Consider the following 25018-nt stretch of genomic DNA (forward strand, 5'->3'; position numbering starts at 1 on the left):
TTGGTAGAACTAAGCCAGTGGCTTTGAACTGTGACTGTAGTTCTTACTTCTCGTGCAATCAAAAGGTTGGTGGGTGGGCAGAATTTGGCTTACTGTTGTTGTTTTTTAAAAAAGCTTGCCAATCTAAATTTCTATCATAATTTTTTTTTGGGGGGGGGACACTAAATGCTCTCCCGGTTGTTAAGCGCTACGTACTGTATTACTTACAGAATGTTTAATGGGAAACAGTAAGTTGGAGTCACTGCTTACTGTTAATTAGATGGCAGTTTTATGGGTATTTCCCTAGCGCTACATTGACTACAGGAAAGAAGCTTAAAAATTATACACACAGGAGAAAAGATAAAGCTTATAGGATTTTCCAGGTCATGGCTTCAGCTGAATGGCAAATGAATGAACTGGTAAAGCAACCCTGCGGAAGCTAAGAACTTCAGGTGTAGCACTATTTTATTAAGCTCCAGTAAAAATCAGGAAAGGAAACAAAAGCAATTCTTCCAGGGTTTAATCAACCTTGCTTAGTCAAACTCAGTCTGAGTACACACCCTACGTTTAAAGCACACGGTTCTCCCCCAGAGAAGCATGGGAACTGTAGTATACCCTTCAAAGAGCTACAATTCCAAGCACCCTTAACAGACCTCAGCCTCAGACTTCAATGGTATGTATTGCTCAAAGCACTGTGAGGTCAATCAAAGTTAAGTTCCTATGCTGGCAGTGTAGATGAGGTTTTATTTATCTATACATAGAAAGATGAAAAATATTTACACTACAGAATGCAATATGCCCTATCACATATGCAATAAAAAAAACATTTAAAACAATCATGCTGACAGAAAAATAAAAGAAATAAGAAAAAGTGGCGGGCTGAAAAGGGAAGGAGACAAAAGGGGCAGGAATTGTTGGACAGTGTTCTCGAAGCTACTAACATGAGTTTGGCCAAACTGCGAGAGGCAGTGAAGGATAGGCGTGCCTGGCGTGCTCTGGTCCATGGGGTCACGAAGAGTCGGACACGACTGAACGACTGAACAACAACAACAACATAACTCTGCATCTTAATTAAGGATTGATTGATTGAGGATGCTAAGTTATATCCATGAGAAAAGTATAATGGCAATGTATAGATAATCAGAGGAATGAAAAAGACTGATCAGTGGCCAACTTCTCCTGCTACTTATTGGGTTATTTGAAAGTAAGAACCATTGAGATCAATAGGAGAAGATGTAAGATTAGATAGATACCTATTCCAGCTCTACATTCAAGCTTAGCTCTAGTGTGGGCATCCAGATCCATTTTTTTTGAAACTTGCAGTGCAGAAAATAAAGGCAGAAAGTGTGTGCATTTTGTAAGGCTACAATCAAGAAAAAAAATATTTTTCTGGTTTTCCTCCTCTAAAAGCCCTGTTTTGTTTTGTTTTTTGTTTTGTTTTTGAGGATCAGCTAAAAGTTTTGCAGCTTTTTTGCAAAGGGAAAAGCCCTGGGGTTTTTTTTTTTTTTTTTGGAGGATCAGCTAAAGGTTTTGCTGCTGTTTTTGCAAAGGCAAAAGGCCTTTTTTGAGAATCAGCTAAAAGTTTTGCAGCTTTTTTTGCAAAGGGAAAAGCCCTGGTTTTTTGTTTTGTTTTTTTTTGCAGGATCAGCTAAAGGTTTTGCTGCTGTTTTTGCAAAGGCAAAAGGCCTTTTTTGAGAATCAGCTAAAAGTTTTGCAGCTTTTTTTGCAAAGGGAAAAGCCCTAGGGGTTTTTTTTGTTTTTGTTTTGAGGATCAGCTAAAGGTTTTGCAGCTTTTTTTGCAAAGGGGGAAAAGCAAAGCTCCTTTTGCAAAGGGGAAAAAGCAAAGAGGGAAAGCCCCATTTTTATGGGGTTTAACTCACATTTCTGAAAAATCTTAAGGAAAGGGAGCCATTTCTACTGTTTGCAGACAGATAATCTAATCAGCCAGTCACATGTCCTGGGGAAACAAACAACCTCCCTCTGCAGCACATTCAAGAAAGGAGGGCGGGGCTGAAAGGGAGCCAGGGACTCTTATCTCCCTCCCGATCTCCTGCTGATCAGCTGCTGAGCGGGGTCCTTTCAACACTCCCTTTTCTCTTTGTAAAATAAAAAGCACAATCTGCTTTTGGCCCCATGGCAATTCAGCTCCAGGGACCACCATTCGCTCCATAAGACGCACAGGTATTTCCCCTTACTATTTAGGAGGAAAAAAGTGCGTCTTATGGAGCAAAAAATACGGTAATCATCATCATAGGATTGGGTTCTGCAGCATAAGATAAACTTTGCGACAGGCAGGCTGTGCCTCAAATGAATTGCAGTCCAGAACTTACAAGCCAGGCAAGTATGAAAGCCCAGTGTTCTGTGAATTCTAATCTTCAGACTTTAGTTGGTTGTTGTTGTTTTAAAAAGGTAAAGGTAAAGGGAACCCTGACCATAAGGTCCAGTCGTGAACGACTCTGGGGTTGCAGCGCTCATCTCGCTTTACTGGCCGAGGGAGCCGGCGTTTGTCCGCAGATCGTTTTTCCAGGTCATGTGGCCAGCATGACTAAGCCGCTTCTGGTGAACCAGAGCAGCGCACAGAAACACCATTTACCTTCCGGCCGGTGCGGTACCTGTTTATCTACTTGCACTTTTTGGCGTGCTTTTGAACTGCTAGGTTGGCAGGAGCTGGGACCGAGCAACAGGAGCTCACCCCATTGCAGGGATTCGAACCGACGACCTTCCGATCGGCAATCCCAGACTGATTTAAGTGTAAGTTCATTGCTTTTGAGCCACTCTGGTCCACTACCCACCTTCACTGTTTTCGAAAATAATTAAGTAGACTCTGCAAGCTCTGTTCTACAAAAGAGCAGTTGCTATAATTGATAGTACCCTGACCTTTGTTGCCTTTCTCATAAATGAATGCTTTAGATCAGGGATCCCCCAAACTAAGGCCCAGGGGCCAGATGCGGCCCATTCACCTTCTAAATGTAGCCCGCAGATGGTCCAGGAATCAGCGTGTTTTTACATGAGCAGAATGTGTCCTTTTATTTAAAATGCATCTCTGGGTTATTTGTGGGGCATAGGAATTCGTTCATTTCCCCCCAAAAAAACATAGTCCGCCCCCCCCCCCACAAAGTCTGAGGGACAGTGGACCGGCCCCCTGCTGAAAAAGTTTGCTGACCCCTGCTTTAGATGCTCAACAGTTATTTCACCAATTTCAAATCTCTCCCGCTTCTGTTCCTGGTGGAGAAGTACACGCAACGGAGCATTTTGTTTAATTATTTGTTTTAATGGTCTGCTTTAGCCAAAAACATGAAACCCCAAAAGCCTGCCAAGCCTTTCTTATTAGTAACAGCCTGGGCTGGACAGCATGACATTTCTCCCACCGTTTCGTCCCATCCCCTGCCGTCACTGGACACATCACACTTAATTATCCATACGTGAACATTTGACACATTGGGGAGAACTGGGCTGAGCGAAGGCAGTGCTTATTTTTGAGATTCTATTTACGGGTCTGAAAGTGATCTATTCCCAACATACCCAAGGGCCTCTGTAATTTCAACCCATTTCCCAAATGGCCCACAAAGCACATAGCAGGGGCCTCTCTAAACCGCCACTGCCAGATCAAAGCAGAAATATCTCAGATCCTAAGAGCGCTAGTTGGATGGCTAAAGCATCATGTGCCATTTCGACCCCCATATTCCCAGAGCTCAATGCCAGAAACTCTGTGTTCAAGTGAGAGAACAGAATGTTGGCCCAATACCGGAGAACTGAATTCTTCATTATTCACGAACAGAGACTACAAGGATGAAAGACCTGTCGGCTGAGATGATGGGGAGGGGAGGGGGTTTGAGGGAAATCTGAGGCTCTTTTTAATGTTTAGCATTCCAGCTAAGAGACAAGGACACATATTTGCATGAACGTTAAATGAAATTATGAGTCTGCTCAACGTCAGTTTTGACGGCAGTGCTTCCACCCTCAGCCCTCCGGCAGCGTAATATTTCTCCCCATCATGATTGTACAACCTTCTAAGAATTTTCATGAAGCTTCTCCTGGAAACACTTAACAGTAGATCTAGCTCTTTCCTTTCGGCATTTTTAAAATGAGTAGCAAGTTGTAAAAGCTCTCTCGAATCCCCTTTATGGGCCTCTAATATAATATGTAAGATTATCGCTCCAATGCAACAGTTATTTAAACTCAGGATTCTGCTACTAGGTATGTCAATGTGCTGTACCGATTGTTTTTATTCATGTATTGCATTAATATCCCACTGCTCTTCAAGGAGATCAAGGCACTGCATGTAGCTCGCTTTCCCTAAGTTTAACTCCCAACAAGATAAATCAGGCTGAGAGACAGAGAGAAAAGGGCCCCCAAGTGTTTTCATGCCTGAGTAGGGATTTGGAAAAGAAAAAAATCCTCAAGATAAAATGTGAGGGGTGTGTGTGTGTGTGTGTGTGCATATGTGGAACTTAAATAAAATGCAGAAATGCCCAGTGATTCTAAGAAGCCAAAACAACAACAACAAAGCAGCGAAGTTTTGAAATCAGTGGTTAAAATCAGTGCCGTTCTTAAAAGATTCAATCTGCCATCTTGATTCAAAATGGAGTCAAATCTTACCCAGACACAGACAAAAACTAATTATTCATTATACACTTTTAGGTGCCAGGCAAAAACGTTCCTTTTTAACCAAGCCTTTGTTTGGTTTGATTGACATCCTATGCCCTTTTAAAATGTGGTGGGGTTTTATTTGGGGGGGAGGGGGTATTATTGGGTTGTTGCTTTTATTTTGATTATGTATTTTGTGGTTTTATATTTTGATTTAATTCTGTGAACTGCCCTGAGACCTCCGGGTATACCTCCGGGTATATAAATTCAATAAATAATAATAATATCAACGATTCTGGTTGCAATATTGCAAGAGAACAGAAAGACAAACAACTTTCCAAAACGTATAGCGGATTTCTAGTGAGGAAACACCACTCGGCTTGTTTCTCATCCAAACAGTCTCCTCTGAGGGCAGGTTATTTTGGCTGTATCGTTACACTGGTACGATTCAATCATGCCCTCATGAAGACTCCAGAAGTATATGCCATTCGGAGTATACTGCATCTCCCCAAGAATCCACAGGCCTGTCGCCTTCCAGTTGGGAAGCTGAGCTTGAGCAGCAACCCACACAGCCCAAGCCACGTAACATAAGGAGGTGGCAGAGTCCCTGAACAAACTATCAGAGACGCTCATGCCAGGAGCCGGAAGAATCATCCACCCTCCGAGGAGGCCTCTGTGCCTGAGTCTGCAGTACAAGTGCTTCAGAATAAAGTGAAGGAATGGCACACTGGATTGGACTGGCAGCCCCAGGGGTACTGTTAAGGAATGACCTCCAGGGCCCCTGCTTCTTCTCCCCAGGCCCTAAGCTCTGCAGGCAACAGAATGGGTGGGGGTAGGGATGTGTTTCTCTTCTTTTCTTTCTACTTAAATAAAAGCAAGTTGGCAGCTAAGCTGCATTGCCGTCGCTACCAGAGACGGACAGATCAGTCCATTTCAATTTCTCTCTGTGTGTCGCTCTTTCCAATCTTAAATTCAATTTTCCACACTTCTGCAGCTCTTTGCCATTCTTCTTCTTTTTACAAATGCTCGTGAAAACTCACCGCCATTTTACTGTGTGTTTCTCCTAATAAGCACATTTTTATATGTAGTTTCAGCTAATACACATGCTGTTGCAAGCTGACTCCCTAATACAATGCTTTCCCCCCCTATGTAATTTTCACTAAATAAATACATTTTTATGTACACTTTCCCCTAATACAATGCAATATTTGCACACTGGTAGTTGTTGTCATTAATAGTCATCATAATATTTACCCACCCGAACGTCCCAGGGCATGTTACATTTATTTGGAGGACCTGCATTGCACAATTCAGAGAAGCTTGAATTTTTCAAAGGATAATTGCGTTTCTGTGTGCATATTGCTTCAGGAAGTGTGAATTAGGCAGCTTCTTACTGAAATGCAAACAAAATCAAATTTCTCCCATATCCCTAACTGCAAGTCCATGGCTGCTGTGCACAGTGGCAGACTTTGGGCTCTCAAATTTCAGTGACAACCTGTGCGATGCTAAAATTTGGCACCTCCTGCCTCTCAATGCTGCCTCTACAGTTTTGCCCGCTACAACCACAGTGGTTGCACTACCCTAAAATTGCCTCTGCTGCAGCCAACTGAAACCTCAAATGCTTCTAGGAAGGAAAGCAATGTCATTTCAGTTTCCTTTTGAATATACAACATCCCAGAAAAAGAAAATGAAATGACATCATATCCCTTCCCAGAAGCCCTAACAGTTTCAGTTTCATAACAAGCTATGCAGAGAAGAGAAGCAGCTATCCTTCCTTCTTTGGTGCAATTTAAAGGCAAAGGAGCAGGCACAGCAAGCAGTACAGTTAATAGGAGGAAATACGGCAATAGGTTTCTTCCTTTCCAGACTTTGCACCTTATTTCTTAGCTTCAGATGGCAAAAGAAAAGAAAAGAAAAGAAAAGAAAAGGCAAACAAAATAGAAATATACACAAACGAAGGTCTTGGATTTTTGCTACTTCGGATTTTTGAACCAGGCCACAAGTGAATATATAACTTTTATCAATTCTAAACCCAGGAAGGTAAAGACATCATTTGCTCCAAATATACTTCTTTCTGCGTTTCACTTCATTTTTGGGTCCCCGGGTTCTAAGTTGATCAACAAAGTACAGATCTATCTCGTAGATCTGAGGTTGTTATTATGCACTATTTAATCACAAAAGACTGCAAATAACAATAATATTTTTATTGACGTACCTGAAAAAGAACAAATGAAAATAGGGATGGAACAAATTTTGCGATTTCTGTATTCAGAAGCCGTAACTGCATATTTGCAGAAAAGTACTGCAGATAAAGAAGAGTTTCTGAACTCTTATTTGTAGATCCTTTTAATAGTAATTGTAGATCCTTTTAATAGTAAAGTTTCAAAGAAACAATAACTTTCCACTAGATATTTCACAACAGCTTCCAATTACAGGCAACAGCGAAGGGTGTGCAATAGGCATGTCTTTTGTGTAGCTGACACGTTTCTCAAGAGCAAGACACGCAACACATCGATAGGGAATTAAAATAAGCAAAGAAAGCAGTTGACATTACACCAGAACATAAGTGAAAGCAAGCCGGTTCTTACTTTGAATGGGGAAACTTTTAATTGCATTTTTCTCCCACCTTTTTCTCCAATGGGGACTCATGCTAGGATGTAAAGTAACAGGCAAACTAACCATTCAAAAAACTTGTTCCCTTGTGAAAAACACATACCTGCTTTCCCAAGTAAATCCAAACAACATGCAATGTTCAGCATCCTTGGAATTAATAGGGAACGTTTTGCATATCCCTAATTAAAAATGCTAAGTGGCTATCCAAGATATTATTAAAGTTCAGTGAAGCACAACCATTAGTGTGTTGGGTGATTTTTGTTGTTGTTGTTGTTGTTAAGCCATGTTGCCATCTATTCTTTCACTTTTCTCATTTACAGCCACTGACAGCTGTCAAATTAGCCAACGTAATTCATTTTGGAAACCATCAGAGTCTAAACAAGTTTTGACAACTAAGTGTGAGGAATACTGTGGGGGAGAAGGAAGGGACAAAACATCCAGAATTTGAATCTGGGATTTTTATACAAAGGCTGCAGACAACAGCCAAGTGTCACGTTTGTTGTTGTTGTTGTTGTTGTTGTTGTTGTTGTTGTTGTACAAAGGCTGCAGACAACAGCCAAGTGTCAAGTTTGTTGTTGTTGTTGCTGCTGCTGCTGCTGTTGCTGTTCAGTGATTGTGAATGAAGGAAGAATTAGAGCCCCCAAATTATACCTGGCAGATGTCCCTTATGGTCCAATAACCATCAGGTCATTCAATTTGAATTTTAAATGGGACAAAACAACAATAACAACAACAACAAACAAACAAACAAACAAACAACAATTCAGGGCTATGAGTTATGATATTAAATGACTTGGCTAGCGTCAGAGCTGTTGATTTCATAAGGTGAAAAAATACATATGGATTTAAAAATATCTCAAGTGAAGCAATTTATTAAAAACCTTTCATCAGTGAAAACTAATTCATTCATATTTAAACTATTTAGGTGAGGGAAAGCACCTGAAGGAGGGGAGAAGTAACACTCCGTAAAATGACTCCAGCAGTGTAAAGCAGAGACCAGTGCCTATCACCCCAGTGGATCATTGGTCTATCCACAGATCGCCCAATGTTTTGTCTAATTTGGCCGTTACGAAATGTTGTTTCCCCCTCAGTTTTACGGATCGTGCTTGCTAGAAGACTCCTTGATCTGCCAACACACCTTTTTTATTTTAAAGCAGGCTAAACGTAACATTACCTTGTCTTTATTTTCAGAGCCAGACGCTTCAAGTTTGGTTCGGATCACGAAGGGTGTCGACAGCCTCAGGAGGACTCGCTCAAACGTGGCGCCGATCTTTGGGGAAACAATCTCGAAGCAGTCTTGGAACCTCAGCGTCTTGTGAGCATCGCATCTGAGCTGCTTCCGAAGCCCTTCCCCTAACTGCAGTACTAGCATGCTGGGATCAAACATCAGGTGGAAGGGGAAAGCGCGGCAGAAGTTGCTGATGCTTATCCTCAGGTCCGAGGGGGACTGGGAAGAGCCTAGAGGAAGTGCCTTTGTGATGTTTGCATTTTCACGCTCTTTGATGACGAAAGTGAGGCAGCTGCAGTTGCCCGGGTTCGAGTCCTCGGGGCACAATTTGTCGTTTGCAATCTGCTCCACTTCGACTTCCAGTTGGTAGATTTTCCTGGCTGCCGCCTTGACCATACCCACCATGGCGAAACCAACAATCTGATGAGGGTGGAAGTAGTGGAGCATCAGGTTGCCTTCGGGGAGCTCTTTGCATAGGAAAGAAGGGGATTCTGAAGTGGCCTGCCTTCCAAACGAAGTCCTGATGTGCTCCAGCAAAGCGTCAAAGCCATTGAAGAAATCTTGCAAGGTGCCACCCACGGCTCGGAGGACCCGCTCGTTCTCGTCAAAGCAGATGTTGAAGAATTCGGCCCCAAATTTCTCCTGCAGTTCTTCAAACTTCAAGCCTGCACAGCAACGGATAGCACATATCAGCAAGAGACCACTGTTGCACAGCAGTGGTGTGGGGGGAAGGGAAGTGGGCCAGTTCAGGGGGCTACTAAGCCAAGTTTGGCAGGATAGAAAGGGGTAGAGGACCAAGGCCTGAAATCCTTATCCCTCCAACCACAAACAGGGCTAGCCCAGTACATTTTGCGGCCTTAGGTGAAGGACAAGATGGTTCCCTGCCCACATTCCATGTACAGAAGCTGACTGGACTGCCATTTGAATATGACTTCAATGCACTGGAGAGCAACAGGCTAGTTTAGGAGGTGTATGGCAGGCCTGTGGCACACACAGCTAGAGATTTGTAGCACACAGAGATCTAGGAGAGCTACCACTGGTGCCTTCTAATTCCTGTCACACAAGGTGACTGACTCACCCTGCTATTGGTAGGGCTGGACCTGAACTGAATGCATATTTTGTTATCACAGACACAACTCCCTTCACATCTCTCTCTCTTTTTTACCAGAGCCACAATCCTAAACCCACTTAACCTGGGAATATGCCCCACTGAATTCAATAGGACTGAGTAGACATGGTTACGATTGCACTGTAAGTTAGCAATTTGGGAAGTCAGGCAGGACTCCATAGGAGGCCAGACTTGACGAGCTGACCTCCAGTCTATTGTCTATGTCTGTGAGGTGGACCTCAGACTGAGCTATGGTTACATACCAATTGCTAGAGGACCAATGAAGGAGATGAAATTTCCTACCCCACCACCCTTCTCCTCCTGCAATGCTCAGGAAACTGAGAACAGCGGCTTCCACACTGTCCTCAAGCACTACCTACCTGAAAGACATGCCAGGAAGATACTGATTAGATAGACGACAGTACCAGCAAGCTATAATTTAAAACAAAAATGTATGCAACCTTTTCAAGCTCTTGTCACAGAAGCTCACGCTTATGATTAAGAAAATGTCGGAATAGCAAGAGCTGACACTGTCAAATAGGAGACCACTGAATGACAACGTGCACCAAATGTTGTCTGGCTTGGGTAGGCTATTACCTTAAAAGATGACTGCTTATGGACAGCCTGCTTTAAGATGACTGCTTGTCATTTGCAGTCTGAGGAGTGGCTCTCTTGAGCATTTGACCCTCCGGTCGCTGTTATCTCTTAGGCTGAACAGCGTCTTCTGTACTCAGAAGCAGCAAGAAGGGGGGAAAGTAACATGGGAAACTAAAGTTTCCTAGGAACCACCAAATAATATTTCTAGCAATGGCTTTGACATTTGCAAGTGTTCTGCAGGCAGCCTCTTGCCTAACAGGGCAAGGAATGTTGAGAAGGGTTTCCAAAAGCCCAGTCTCCATGGAGACCATCCCTCCCACTCTCTGCTAATGCCAGCCTTCCTTTCACTTAGCAAGGATATCCAGGGGCAGGAAAAATAAAACTACCTACCAAACAGCACTGGCCCTCAGTGGCCTTGAGGAAGGAGAATAGCCTCAGGGGTAAAAGCCTTTCCTTTGCATGCAGAAAGTCTCGGGTTCAAACCCTGGCAGCTCCAGGTAGGCCTTAGAAAGACTCCATGTCTGAAACCCTGGAGGGTTGCTGCCAATCAGTGTAGACAGTACTGAGCTCAATGGACCAACAACGTGAACTGCTTCATTCTGGAGGAAATCATGGGGGGGGGGCATTTACATTAACCAAATCTTTCATAAAGGTAAAGGGACCCCTGACTGTTAGGTCCAGTCGTGGACGACTCTGGGGTTGCAGCACTCATCTTGTGTTACTGGCCGAGGGAGCTGGCGTACAGCTTCCAGGTCATGTGGCCAGCATGACTAAGCCACTTCTGGCGAACCAGAGCAGTGCACGGAAACGCCATTTACCTCCCCGCCAGAGCGGTACCTATTTATCTACTTGCACTTTGACGTGCTTTCGAACTGCTAGGTTGGCAGGAGCAGGAACCGAGCAACGGGAGCTCACCCCGTCGCGGGGATTCAAACCGCCGACCTTCTGATCGGCAAGCCCTAGGCTCTGTGGTTTAACCCACAGCGCCACCCGCGTCCCTTAAGTCTTTCATAGTCACACAATTATGCAGCCATGCATTCAAAGGTGACTGGCAGAAGGTCTTCCATTGGTAGACTTATTTGCGTAAGTTAGGAACATCCGACAATCTGCTAAGAATGTCTCTCTCTCTTTTTGTCCTCTGGCAATGTGGAGGCATTGCATAAGTTTCCTTGCAAGTGCAAATTCCCACAGCTTACACCTGGGGCCTTCAGCATGCAAGACGGATGATCTGCCACTGAGCCATGGCCCTTAAGATGACGGAGAAAACACCACAGTTAGTTGGCTCTGCCTATCATTGGCTCTGGTCCCATCTGCTGCTGATCTCCCAGACTTCCACGCAGTCCCTGAGAGCATCACTCACCACCAGTCATGGCTCTGCCACGACTGCATGATGTGGATGGGACTTGATAGGGGTAACAGGCAGAACTATGTCTGGCAATGCATTGGCTCTGATTTAAGAATCCCCGATGCCACATGTTTACGTAACAGGTTGCAGTTTTCATACGCAACCTGCCGGTATTCTCTCCACGCTGAGAGAACACCAGGAAGGAAGGAAGCTTGCAGAACCAACCACAACATCTCCCTCGCCCTCCAGAATCTCCCTATTAACAAATAATTAGCCAAGAATGAAAACAACAGCAAAAGACCACGTCATTTGTTTATACCAGAATATTTATTTCCTAAGGGCATGAATTAGCTACTTGCTATAAATATTCAGCAGCCCCAATGATATCAATGGAATCCCAATGGAGAGGTAAGAAAAAATGCACAATCTGGACGGCGCTTTGTCTTCTGAACTTGGGGGGGGGGGTTTCATGCCCGCAGGCAGGAAACAACAGAGTAGAGTTGAAGTGGGAGGGTGGGAATTATCTGTCCATATCCACAGGGAAAAAAAGATTATAATTCCAATGCAGTCCCCCAAATGAAGCTCAACACTTACAGCGTTAATAGCTTCATAAGGCCTTGCAGCAAAGCTACCCCCCCCCAGTAGTTAAAAAAATGCACTGCCTTCTCCTCTACCAGGGTTTCCCAAGCTTGGATCTTTAGCTGTTTTTGGACTACAACTCCCATCATCCCTAGCTAGCAGGAACAGTGGTCAGGGATGATGGGAAGGGTAGTCCAAAAACAGCTGGAGACCCAAGTTTGGGAAACCCTGTCCTATACAAATCAGCCCGTTGAGTGATATTATCATATAATGGGAAGGCCAATGTTGCTGGACTACAGCCTCCATCATCTGGGACTATTGGCTGTGCTGGATGGGGCTGATCCAATGATATGTGGAGATTATTACTGCCATAGGCCCTTCTGTGGTTACTGGGTGACTTTTCTGTGGTGGTCTATGAGTTACAGAACTCCCGCCCCCCACAGGCTCCTGAAAACATCCCTTTTTATCTTTAGATAAAGGGTTAAGTCTACCCTATTGACTAGAACTCTTCGTAATGATAAATCAACCTGCTTTTAGCTGCTTTAAAGGAAGCATCTTGCTGGCTTTGGTTTTTAAGGTTGCTTTGCTTTAATCCCAGCTTCCTCAACCTCAGCCCTCCAGATGTTTTTGGCCTACAACTCCCATGATCCCTAGCTAGCAGGACCAGTGGTCAGGGATGATGGGAACTGTAGTCTCGAAACATCTGGAGGGCCAAGTTTGAGGAAGCCTGCTTTAATCTGTTGTTGTGGGTATTTTTAATTACGTTTTCACGCTGTTAAGCCTCGGAGACCATAACGGTGGAAATGATGGGATATAAGATTCTTAAATGGGTTTAAAAACATGTGGAGGAATCAAGGTGTCGAGGCCTGACCACCCCCACTTCAAGAAAGTGAAACCATGCTTAACATTGGGAAGGGAAAGGGTAGAAGCATGCCTTCACGAAGCTGGTTCCTGATTTAACAAAACACCAATTTGCAGGAAGTCAATATTACGTCTCCCCTGGACCAGGAATGCTTGTTACTGCAATTATATCTCAGCCTGCAACCTGTACTGGAATTGTTTTTAGAGGTTCTATTGTTTTCTTGTTCATGTCCTGCTGCCCTAGAGTACTTTTAGAGGAAGTGCAGGAAATATAGTTAATAAACAAATAATATTTTTTTGTAATTTAACATAGTAGTTTAATATCCGCGTAATCAAATATTTCTATCTCATCCCTGCCCCTGTTTCCTAATCCACGACTTGTGCACGGGATTGACTCCAACTGCAAGCTATGGAGAAAGAGATCCATACATGTGGAAATGTTGCTGGAGACTTCCCCACCACCACCACCACCACCACCACCTGTTCCTTTGCACAGGATTTTTTTTTTTCAATAAATCTCATGACGCGGCCCAGTTAATCTTTTCCAGCGAGCCGCCACAGCGACAACGTTCTACACCTATGGGCAGGATTGGAAAACATGGGCTGTGAAATAGAACAGGCCAGCTCCTAAGGCACAAACACGTGATAGAAATCTTTAAGGGTCTTTGCAAGACGCAACTTGGGGCGGGGGAGCTATTTGGTGGTTAAATTCACACCCTTAAAAATACGCACGCAAGATATTAGCAAACAGTGAGAATTTCTTTGCACAGCTTTCGACACACTATAATGTTAAAGTGTGAGAATCACAAAGCACAATTGCAGAGGGGGTGGGGAGAGATGTTTTAGCTGCTTGCAAATTCCTGGAAAGGCACTAAATGAGCAACCTGCCAGGAATTTCTCCCTCAGAAGAACAGGGGCGAGGAACCTGTGGCCCTCTAGAGGTCGCTGTGGCATCTAGAGAGCAGAGACTGTGCAATTTGGGAGAAGAAAAGTGTAGTCATTGCAGAGGACAATAAAAGAGGAAGAAAAGGGGGCCAAGAGACACCCAGGTGAAGAAGGGGCCACACTCAAAGTGAAGCGCAGAAACAGTGTGCCTGGAAGGCAAAAGCAGGAATGCCTGCTTACGGAACTGGAGAGGGGTCCACTTAAAAAGGCCTTTAATCATGCAGAATGGAAGACAGACAACAAGGACCAACAGAGCACAGTTAGGATGGAGTGGGAGTGAGCTTTCCACCACCCACAGTAGCAAAATCCCATAGCTTCTAACTTTGAACATTTCACCAAGGAGAAGCAAAACTCTCCCAGCACTAGAACGTTTAGAGCACATGTATAAGAATCCGAAGGAGCTTTTTGAGATAGGCTCACCTATTATCTTACCCACAACTTCTTGACAATGAGAAACACCATTTACAAGCAGTAGATTGTATCCAAAAAAAACCCTAAATAATCTATCCAAGGCTTTGCAGCTTGTCAGCAGGAAAACAAGAGTGGGCAGCTATGCCCTGATCCAGCAATGCAATGTAGATCCCCAAAGCACAAGCTGAGGCTGTTGCATTCTCTGCAAAGCCATGGCATGTACACCGTTTGCATAGTGGGGAATGCTCAGATAGCATCCTTTACCAATCAAGGACTCTTGGGTTTGTGTCTATATGCATCAGGACCCAGTAGATATTTAGACATCAGGCCTGGGATTTTATTAGTGGGGTCAAATATGTTGGTATACTTCAAAAAGTGGGGAGATGACAACTGAGGAGGGTGGCTGCTTTTCTGCCCCAATTCCAAGAGGTATCAAGCTAACCACTAACAGTTGGGAACATAATGTTGGGCTATAAGGCAACGAAGCATGGAAGCAACCTTGGCATTACCAAGCTGAACTCTGCATATTGGGCCTCCATGGAAGGGTAAGCTCAGAAAACAAGAAGGGAAACTCAGAAAAATGTCTTCTGCTAATGACACAAATGTACACAGTACCGAGTATATTTGCTGTACACTGGAGGATTCCTGAGACATCTTCAGTTTCGTCGTTGCCAGGGCGGTCTGCGTAGGAGCACCGGTTAGAGAGATTGTGGAAGTTTTTTTCAGCATCCCTGTAACTAGAAAGAAACACAAAATTGGTGCATGAAAACAAAACAAAAATAAACTAGGCATCTAGAATGACTGAACATACAGAAGGACAAGCCTTCTCAGGAAGAATCAGCATGGCTTCTTCAAAGGTTAAGTTCTGCCACATCCACATTTTGAGTTATTAAAGCATGCCATGTGGGAGTAATCCAGGAACTCTGGACTTTCAAAACATCCCTCCTCAAAGGCTATGTGTAAACTTAGCAGTCAAGGGATAAGAGGGAATGTGCTCTTATTGATTGGCGACTGACTAAAGGACTGGGAACAGAAAGTAGCAATAAATGATTAGTTCTCAGAGCCGCTGCCCAAGGATCTATACCTGTACTGGGGCTATATAAATCTCATAAATGACTAGCAGGACCTGCAACATAATGTTGTAGTGCATCCAGTCCTCTAAGAGGACTCCAAACAACCTGGAACAGTAATCTCTTGGAGGAGTTTGAGGAGGAGGGAAGGTAAAAGGACCACTCCCCATGACCTCCCCTTGCTAGGCGATACAGCACTAGGAGGCTTCCAGCTCCAAACATGAGCCCTATATAGTGGGGACGACTAGGGGAGGCATGCAGTTCTGGAGAGTGGGGAAAATGTGTTTTCACGTCCCTCTTCTTGAAATGTAACTGTGGAATGAGTGTATATGAGGGAGCTTCTTAAAGCTCACGGCACACATCCTCCCCCCCCCACCTTACTCTCCCACTTTTTAGGCTTCTTCCCCTCCTGCTCTCAACCGTAAATTTAATCGGTAAGACTCCCACAATTTACCTGACCTGGTTTCTTTAGACCTTTGTATTCTCTCCCTCCCTCCCTCCAACCAAACGCTCAATTGCTACCAGCATTCTGTAAGCAAAAGGTTCATGACAGACAGTTTTGGGGGTTTTCAGAAATGCGTATACAGCATCTTTTAATTTACAAGCTTACAGAATTTTGCATACCTATGGAACCTTCGTTTTGAATGGCCCCGTTTTGCTCCAAATTTGACACCCCCCCAAAAAAACCAGCTATTAGATTGAATCACCTACAGTCAGAAGCAAGCAAGTGAAATGGTCAAGCTTGGGGGGGGGGACACCAAATGGTTCGGGAAGGGGAGAGAAAAAAGGGTGGAGTTCTGCAGGCAGCACAGACACACAAACAAACACACACACACACACTCCCTGTCTCAAGCCTCGAGTCTTAGGAACACAAGGCTTAAAAGAAGAGCAGCTCTTTTGCCAGAAGGTTTCCACTCCCTTTCTCCCACATCTGTTCTATATTCTGCATCGAGCTATGAGTAAGGATGCACAGGAGACTCCCCAAGCAATAGCTCTCTCTCTCCCTCCCACTCTACCCTGAGGGGTTCTCCAGACGCGCCAGCATTATTAACACCAAGCACAGCGCCGCAGCTCAGCTTGACAAAAGAGGCTGCGGGATGCACAAGGGCGAACCCCCCAAAGCGTAGAGAGTTTCAGAAGCCTGGAATGAATTTTTTTGCACCTATACGTACACCTGGTCCGAACTTGTACAGCATGCCAAAGCTGCCAGGGCACCTGGGGAATTACGTAAGAGCCCACAGCAGCAGTTGGCATTTGCCACTTGTCACTGCTGCTTAACCCACCTTGGCAGAGGCTTCATCCAAACTATATAGTAAAGGTACAGCGGCCAATATAAACAAGGTGTAGGCAGTTACTCAGGGTTGTTAAGGGATAAACTGGGTAAATCTCTGGAGCATATATAATCTGATGCTGCTACTTGGGTCCATTTTTGAACTGGGGGGGGCGGGGGCAGGGGCGGAGTTGTGTTTCTAAATATTGGTACAAATTATCAACTTTCATGGGCTTGCCAGTCTTATTGTAAAGGCAGTCGAGCCTGGATAGCTCAGTTAGTTAGAGCATGGTGCTGATAATGCCAAGGTTGCAGGTTCGATCCCCGCATGGGACAGCTGCATATTCCTGCATTGCAGGGGGTTGGACTAGATGACCCTCAGGGTCCCTTCCAACTCTACAATTCTATGATTCTAAGGCAATATACACTCGGCAATTGCTCCAGCATCCCATGGATTTGGGACAATTGCGTCAACAATGTCCCCTGGGAATAACATTCAGCTTAGAGGGCATGACAAAGAAGGCGAGTGTCTTCCTCTGATCTGACCTGCGACACTTGCCGTTTGACAGGCGCCACACAACATTCACGCTCCTCATTCGTGGGGAGTCACTCCTTTGGTGTGCGCTGGAACTCCACATCTAATGGCATGAGGCACGTCGCCTTTGCTGTGTTTCTTTAGAGGCTGGCTGAAAACTTTCCCATTTCAGCAAGCGTATCCAGACACATGGGGCCGTTAGCCAACAAAACAGATCCACTATCAAAAGAGTTTCCATTTGCGCAACAGAACTTCCCCCCTCTTTTCTCTCCGTGTGCCCCCATGCTCTCCCCGGATCTGCTCTGTGTAAGAACAACGGCCCCTCTAAGTCCAGCATCCTGTTCTCCCAGTGGCCAACCAGATCTATGAGAAGCCTGGAAGAAAGGACATGAGGGAAACAGCATTCTTCCCACTGGACTAGACAGACATTAGGAAGAACTTCCTGACAGTGAGAGCTGTTCGGCAGTGGAATTTGCTGCCAAGGAGTGTGGTGGAGTCTCCTTCTTTGGAGGTCTTTAAGCGGAGGCTTGGCAGCCATCTGTCAGGAATGCTTTGATGGTGTTTCCTGCTTGGCAGGGGGTTGGACTGGATGGCCCTTGTGGTCTCTTCCAACTCTATGATTCTATGATTCCATGATTCTATGACCCAGCTCCTGATCACTCCAAGGGGGGGGGGGGATAATGCAAAAGGCACTGTGGAGTAAGACTAGGCGATATCTGGTTTCCAACATTGCTCTATACCGAATCACCAGCTAAACATCGCAATATATCAATATACCACAATGTCTGAAATAAGGATGGAGCTATGTAAAGGCATTGGCTAGCTTCGCGGTTTTGCCCTGCATCGTGATTTCTGCCAGCGCCTGCTCTTGCGATTCGCTGCCCCCCTTGCATGAGCCAGGGGAGAGCTGATCTGGCAGAGTTAAGAGGGGCTGCAGGAATCAAGAGAGAGAAATTTGGGCTTCACGGTTTTCCACACATTGTGATTTCTGCATAGCACATATATTGCCAGGTCAAAGATTATGAAACCGGTATCACGATGTGGACTTCAAACTGGCTTTGGACGATATACAGTGGTACCTAGACTTACGAATTTAATCCGTTCCAAATGCACATTCGTAGGTCGAAAAATTCGTAAGTTGAAAAAAGCGATTTTCCCATAGGAATGCATTGGAAACGAAAAATTCAGAAAAATTCGTAAGTCGAGTAAACCGCATCTAAAATTCGTAAGTCGAGTAAATCCCATCTAAAACCACCAATGGATGTCCTTCAGATGTCAAAAAATTTGTAGGCGTGCAGGCACATTTTTCATTTGTAAGTCGGAAAATTCGTATGTAGAGTAATTCGTAAGTCGAGGTACCACTGTATTGATATACCACCCAGCCGTACTGTGGAGCAGGTCTGAAGAGGCAGGAGGGGCTTGTGGCTGTCACCATAGGCAAGGGTGAGGTGAGAAAGCATGCTGAGGGGTCCCACCCCACTCCCCAGGATCCTCATTATCAAGCACCCCCAAGTCTGGCAAAGACCTCCCCATTTCACTAGAGACCTTTCCCCAGTTCCCCGGCAAATCATCCATCTACATTGTGCTGACTCGGCCAGCTCATGGCATCCCAGTATCAGAAGCAGTACTGGGAGACACAAGCAGGAGAGTGCTGTGGTCCTGTTTGTGGACTTCCCAGAAGCATTCGCAGTTGGCCACTGTGAAAACAGAATGCTGGACAAGAAAGGTCTTTTCCAAATAAAAAATATTATCATAGACATAGTTTACTGTATTGCTGCAACACCATTCTACTTCGCTCTTTCAGCTATCAACACCGTTTTCCTTTCCTTTCTTACAACACAGTGTTACTCACGTTTGTAAAGCATTAACTGGAGTAGCACACTCTCTCTAGCAAGGACTAGGTGATGTATTCTTACGTTTAGCACAATAGAAAGGCAGTCTGCCCGAGGTCTGAAATCATTTCCACAAGGCAAATATATCTGAACTGTTTATAAATAAACCATTACATGATTCATTCTACAGAAAGGTCATAGGACTGTATTTACACTCTGCTAAAAAAAATATTATCAGAATCCTGAACCTGGGGGGGGGGGAATCCAACCACCTTTTCCGTTTTAAAACAGAAAAAGTTGATCCTGTCCCCAGAATTACTTATGTTACGGTATTTGGTACCGATTTCTTTACTGAACACTTCTGTAAATACTCCAAGAAGTGCACAACATTAGCATTTAAAACAAAACATTACAGTACAATAAAATTCACAAGCCACATACAGTTTCTCCATAAAATAGTCCCAAAATAATAAAAACTAATTTAAAAAAACCCTGCTAAGAGCTCAATTCATATCTTTCCCTTCCCATGCTGTTGAGTGCACACACAGCATTTCTTTGAGCCAGTAGTACAGAGCTTTCCACGACTTCTGAAATAAGCTGAGCTACTTCTCCCAAAACCAGGAAGCAACACCACAAAGCGCCTTTTCTTTTCTTTTTTTGGCTGGAACTCACCAGAACTCAGTTCTGGCACCTCTCAAGGTGGGCACCATCACCATTATAAGAGAAACAAGGGAGGTGTTCGTGGTGTATTCCAGCACCTCTTTTTCTAGGAAAAAAAATCTAGTTCCACATATTCCTGAGGGAATCCAAATTCACCCCCAGCTGAGTCCTAAATCCCATTGCGTTTCTTACAATGCACTAAGGGTTCATCCATACTTCTGTTTGCCCCGTGATTTCTAGGAACTGTTTTCTCCGGGAAAACCCGCTGTTTACCGAATCTAACGTCAATAGGGTTTTCTGCCAGTTAACGTTTGCGGCGATTCAGCAGTAGGCAGCGGATTTCCCCGGGGAAAGGGGTGGGACAACTTTCCCCAGGGAAAGGGGTGTGAATGATCCCTAAGAGAAATTCCATGGCTGTGGACAAAACTGTATCAGCAGCTTACAACAAATATAACGGATCTTTCTGCATTGAGAAGAATAAGCTAGCCTAAGCTGAGCAGTTGTGGGCATCCAAATTATATGAACAGCACCACAGCCATTTGAGAATTGGCGTAACAAGCTAGCAATGAAGAAGGAAAAGGGAGAAGGGCCATAGCTTGGTGGCAAAGCGTCTGCTTTGTATGCCGAAGGTCCCGGGTTCGATCCCCGAGGTCTCCAAGTAAGGGCAACTTCCTATGTGCCTATGGCACCATGAGGTGTTCCTGTTATCAAACATCATAGAATCCTAATGTCAATTGCTTCTTATTGTCGCCACCATCTATCTATCCACTCCCTGTTTTTTGAGAAATGAGCTCTACTTACCCAATAACTTGATGCTCGTAATGCTGCAGCGTCCTCTGGAGAGTCTGTTTTATGGTCTGAGGCTATAGAATAAACAAAGAAAAAATGGTTTTAAAAAAGGAAAGTTATCAGCAGTTCGTCAGCCAGCCTAGCGCTCAGCACGATGTCTGGAGGTGACTACTGATTTTATCGCTTAATCTAATGTATGGTGTTTTTTTCCCAATTACACATTTTCTCTCTCTCTCTCTTCGCACATCTGCTGTGCTTCCCCCAGAGAAACGGGAAGAAAGCAGCCCAGAAGTAGCAAGCTGTTTTTGTTCTACAAACACATCAATATTTCAAGGCCCTTCCCTGATATTTCAGTCCTCCATTAAATCAGCAGCGGTTTCTTTAGCCAGCGCTGATTAATACAAAACACAGTGGTCCCATTCACAAGTCACAGCACACCATAAACGTAGCTTACCGTGCACAACTGACTCACGACACACTTCGATCCTTTCCACTCATGCCGAAAGCAATAAATACACAATCGCCTGGTTTAGTGTTACATCTTCACCAGAGATCATGGTTTGTTTCATGTACAGCAAACCATAATCTGCAGCCCACGTTTGTTCTTGCTTTACTGATCATGGCAGGGACACAGCATTCAAACATAATACTAACACAGGGATTATGGTTTTTTTTCTCCCGGTGAGGAGAAAAGTGGGCATGGTTCACTCATGAGCAGTATGCCACATGATATGTAAATGATAAGGACAAACTTTTTCATTTATTTCTAATGCAGTTGTAACCTTGGTTCTCAAATTTACTCAGTTCCGGGAGTCCGAAACGGTTCAAAAACCAAGGCACAGCTTCCGATTGGCTGCAGTAGCTTCCTGCAGCCAATCGGAAGCCAAGGAAGCTGTGTCGGACGTTCGGCTTGCAAAAAACGTTCGCAAAACAGAACATTCACTTCCGTGTTTGCGACGTTCGGGAGCCAATTTGTTCGACAACTAAGGCGTTTGACTACCAAAGTACGACAGTATTTCTTACCCGCCCTTCACTATAAGATCCCAAAACAAAATAAAAAATTCTTTCCAGTAGCACCTAAGAGACCAACTAAGTTTGTTCTTGGTATGAGCTTTCGTGTGCATGCACACTTCTTCAGATACCTTAAGATCCCAGCGCAGGTTAGAAAAATGCAATAAACAATTCTGAAAAGAAACTGCTACAATTACTTTAAAAAAAACAACAACACATTCATAAGGGGTCAAAACAGTACAAATGTGAGGACCACAAAACAAAATACCTCACAGGTCAACTTAAAGAGGTGTATCATCAGCTTATGGTGAGAGCTGTACACTGAATATGACAGACCCAGCTGTGTGGAGCCAGTCACAGGGAAAGCCCTCTCCTGGGCCGCTATTCCCCACACTTTGAGTGGGGAGCTGCCAAGAGGGCCCGCTTTGCTGATCTCATCACCCAAGAAGGTGGGTAGGGATTAAAACAGTCTTGTATGAATAAGGTTTATATGCCACCCAACTTGCAATGTCATCAGGCCAACTCACAATTTAAAAATCAATAGAAAACAAGTACAGTGGAACCTTGGTTTAAGAACTGTCCTGTTTACGAATGATTCGGTTTACGAACTCTGCAAAACCGGAAGTATTCTCACGGTTTGCGAACTTTACCTCGGTCTAAGAACAGAATCCGAATGGTGGAATGCCTCATTAGGGTAAGTGTGCCTCGGTTTAAGAACGGTTTCAGTTTAAGAACGGACTTCCGGAACGGATTAAGTTCGTAAACCGAGGTACCACTGTATTTTCAAGTAGAACAAGCAATACAGAAGTTGCACCAGCAGGGGAAAAAAATGCGTGTAAAACCAGCATAAAACGACAAAGAAACGCAAGAGCAATAAAGAAACAGCACTAAAAAACAAGAAGGGAAACATAACTATGAGACAGTGACAGACACAGGCAGGAGAAAAAGGCTGGAATGGATCTGTAGCTTCTGCCTGCATCTATCACTGGAAGCAGTCTCCTGCTTTCTGCCATTGCTGGAGCCAATCACCCAAGTGTCACTTGCAGATCCATCCCAGCCTTGTTCTTTTGTCTGCATCTCTCTCTGCTTCATTCCTCCTCCTTTCTGCCTTCATCTCTCCCCATCAATGCTTCCCTGAGTCATGGCAGCCGAGGGAGCCAGGGTTGCCACCCAATACTGTCTCCTCCTCACTGCAATACCTGTAGGAGTTCTTATATGACAGTGATCATACATTTGGCATGCATCTGGATTTGTTTGCAGGATGTTTCTATGTCCCCCATTTATATGCCTTTCTTCATCATCTGGGAAGAGTACTCACATGTTTATTAATTTTGATAAATTTGGCTTTAGAACACACATTAAGAAAATCAGGTTGGCAATAATGATCCCTGCATGGACTCCAAATTGCAGAGGTAGATATAAATTGCTTTTAATTACGTGTACTTCGATGAGGGACCTTGAACTTCAGCTGTATTTTAGGTCTTGGAACGCTGAGTTCAGTCATCTTTCCCCTGTCCTGTCAATATGCAGGAAAAGGAAGGCCATCGTGCCAAGTCAATTTAATAAAAATTGTGATAAATCACAGCTCAATTATTCTCGCTGCAACGGCAGCAAAAACGAAAGATCCATACAATGTCCAATATCGGCCGTAAGTAGAATGGACAACTTGTAGGAGCCTTCTTCTAATAGCAGGAGTTAGCAATTTACCTGCACTTTTGCGTTTAGATGTGCAGCTCAGCATATACTTGAAAAACAAAGAAGGGAAAGAGGGTTAAGCCTCTGAACAGGTTTGGGATTGTTGTTGTTGTGTGTGTTGTTGTTTTTTTAAAAAAATCAAGTTGGCAATTACATCTGCTCTCAGCAGGAGTTAAATTTACTGTCTCGGGAAAGCATTTAAAAAGAATCCGATGTGCTCTAGCAAAGTAAAATAAAATAAAAAATCAACAGAAGCTCTATCTAATTGAGACCACACATAAGGAAGCAGCTTCCTCCCATTTGGAGAAGCAGGTGTTTAAAACCTAAGGACCTGATGGAGCAGAAATTCTCTTCAGATGCTGCTTAGGTGTGGGGGTGGGGGGAGGACAATTTAGCAGCTCCACAGCACCAATTTTTGGAGAGAAGAAAGGGATAAAAGAAGAACACAGTGTTCATCTCCCAGGAATTAAACTCTTTCTCCATTGACTTTTATCTTGAAACCTGAGGTCAGTTTGACCAGTTGCCAGGTTTTGCACAATTAAAATTAAACAAAGAAAAACTGGCAACTCTATAAAGACAATACACAATTAACTTACGCAAATAGTAACCTGTTTCTTTTTTTATAGCATTTGTTTTGCTTTGCGTTATTCACCAGCGTCAAGTGCTCTTAACCTACCTACATCCTTATCTTTTTGTTATTATTATTATTCATTGAATTTATCTTCATTTTTATCACTTTCATCATCCGATTCCTATTCACAGATACCTGCAGTTACAGGAAAACAGAAAGCCAGGACAAAAGATGTTTTCTATGAGGTTTTGTGGAATATAAAGCTGTCCTGTTTGAAGCGAAGCATTTTAGAAACATGTCCTTTCTCACTTGTGGTAAAGACAACAGGCCCTATTTGCCTTAGGCGTTTAAAGCGGTGTCATACCAAACTGAACACCATGGTTTTCCTCAAAGAACATTGGGGACTGTAGTCTGTTAAGAGGGCCAAGAGTTTTTAGGAGACCCGTGTTCCTCTCATGGTGTTACAACTGACAGAGTAGCTTAACAATCGCAGGGGTAAGCTCTGTGAGGGGAATATGGTCACGTACCACAATACATGACTGGGGACCGTGAGCCAAATCCACCTTGGTTGAGATCGCAATTAGAGTATCAAGATTAGGAAACTACTTTTGGTGTCATATATTTCGGACGCCTCATTGCACAGAGTGCCTCCGGCAGTGACTTCGCAGTCCAACCTCCAAGTTCATTATCTCGTGAGGATTTGTGACACTTACACCGAAGTCACAACTGTGAGTTATCGCTGTGGTAAATGGACAACAGCTAACTGGTAAAATTTAATACAGATTCTCAGTCTTTGTAAAGGCCACGCACATTTAGGAAAGAAAAACAACAACAAGAACCCCAGGTCTTATTTAAGAAAAGGCATGCCCCTCCCAGTGTTTCAAACCATTCTGCCTCAGGAGAACTTTTCTCACGAGCCACAATTAAACATGGAGGACTTCTTGTTCTAAACACTTGCTAATTTTGTAATGATAACATTGCTATAGTTGTTGTGAGGTTATTGTGTGCATTTGTGTGTGTTTATTTCTTTTTTTAAAAAAACACAACACCACAATATTTACTACTGGTTTGCAACTTAACTTAATCTAGAGTGGGTCCTTTGGATCTCTTTCCTACTCCGTAGTAAAATATCTTCCCTACCCCAGGAGTTATCAGGGGGCAGGCCCAGTCCTACCATTAGGCACAGAAAGGGAACTGCTTCGGGCAGCAGGTGTCCCTCCCAACAGTCTCCCCTGAGTCATTAAACCTGCTCTGCACCTCTTAAGATAGCCTACTGCACTCAGGTGGAGTGCAGGATGCTGTTCCAAGGCTGGTGCTAAAATAAGATTTAAC

The 25018-nt window shown here is 44.1% G+C and overlaps 1 protein-coding gene across 1 annotated transcript in view; it reads right to left on the reverse strand.

The window, feature by feature from the left end:
- The window catches only part of GUCY1A2 (guanylate cyclase 1 soluble subunit alpha 2), a 136840-nt gene that overhangs the window by 97138 nt on the left and 14684 nt on the right, over window positions 1-25018 (reverse strand). The window contains exons 2-4 of the mRNA XM_033146218.1: window positions 20422-20483; window positions 14869-14990; window positions 8354-9072 (exon numbers count right to left, since the gene is read on the reverse strand). Of these exons, the coding sequence (XP_033002109.1) occupies window positions 8354-9072; window positions 14869-14990; window positions 20422-20483 (903 nt within the window). The remainder of the gene's footprint in view (window positions 1-8353; window positions 9073-14868; window positions 14991-20421; window positions 20484-25018) is intronic.

This window comes from Lacerta agilis, chromosome 4 (assembly GCF_009819535.1).
Source record: "Lacerta agilis isolate rLacAgi1 chromosome 4, rLacAgi1.pri, whole genome shotgun sequence".
NCBI lineage: Eukaryota > Metazoa > Chordata > Lepidosauria > Squamata > Lacertidae > Lacerta > Lacerta agilis.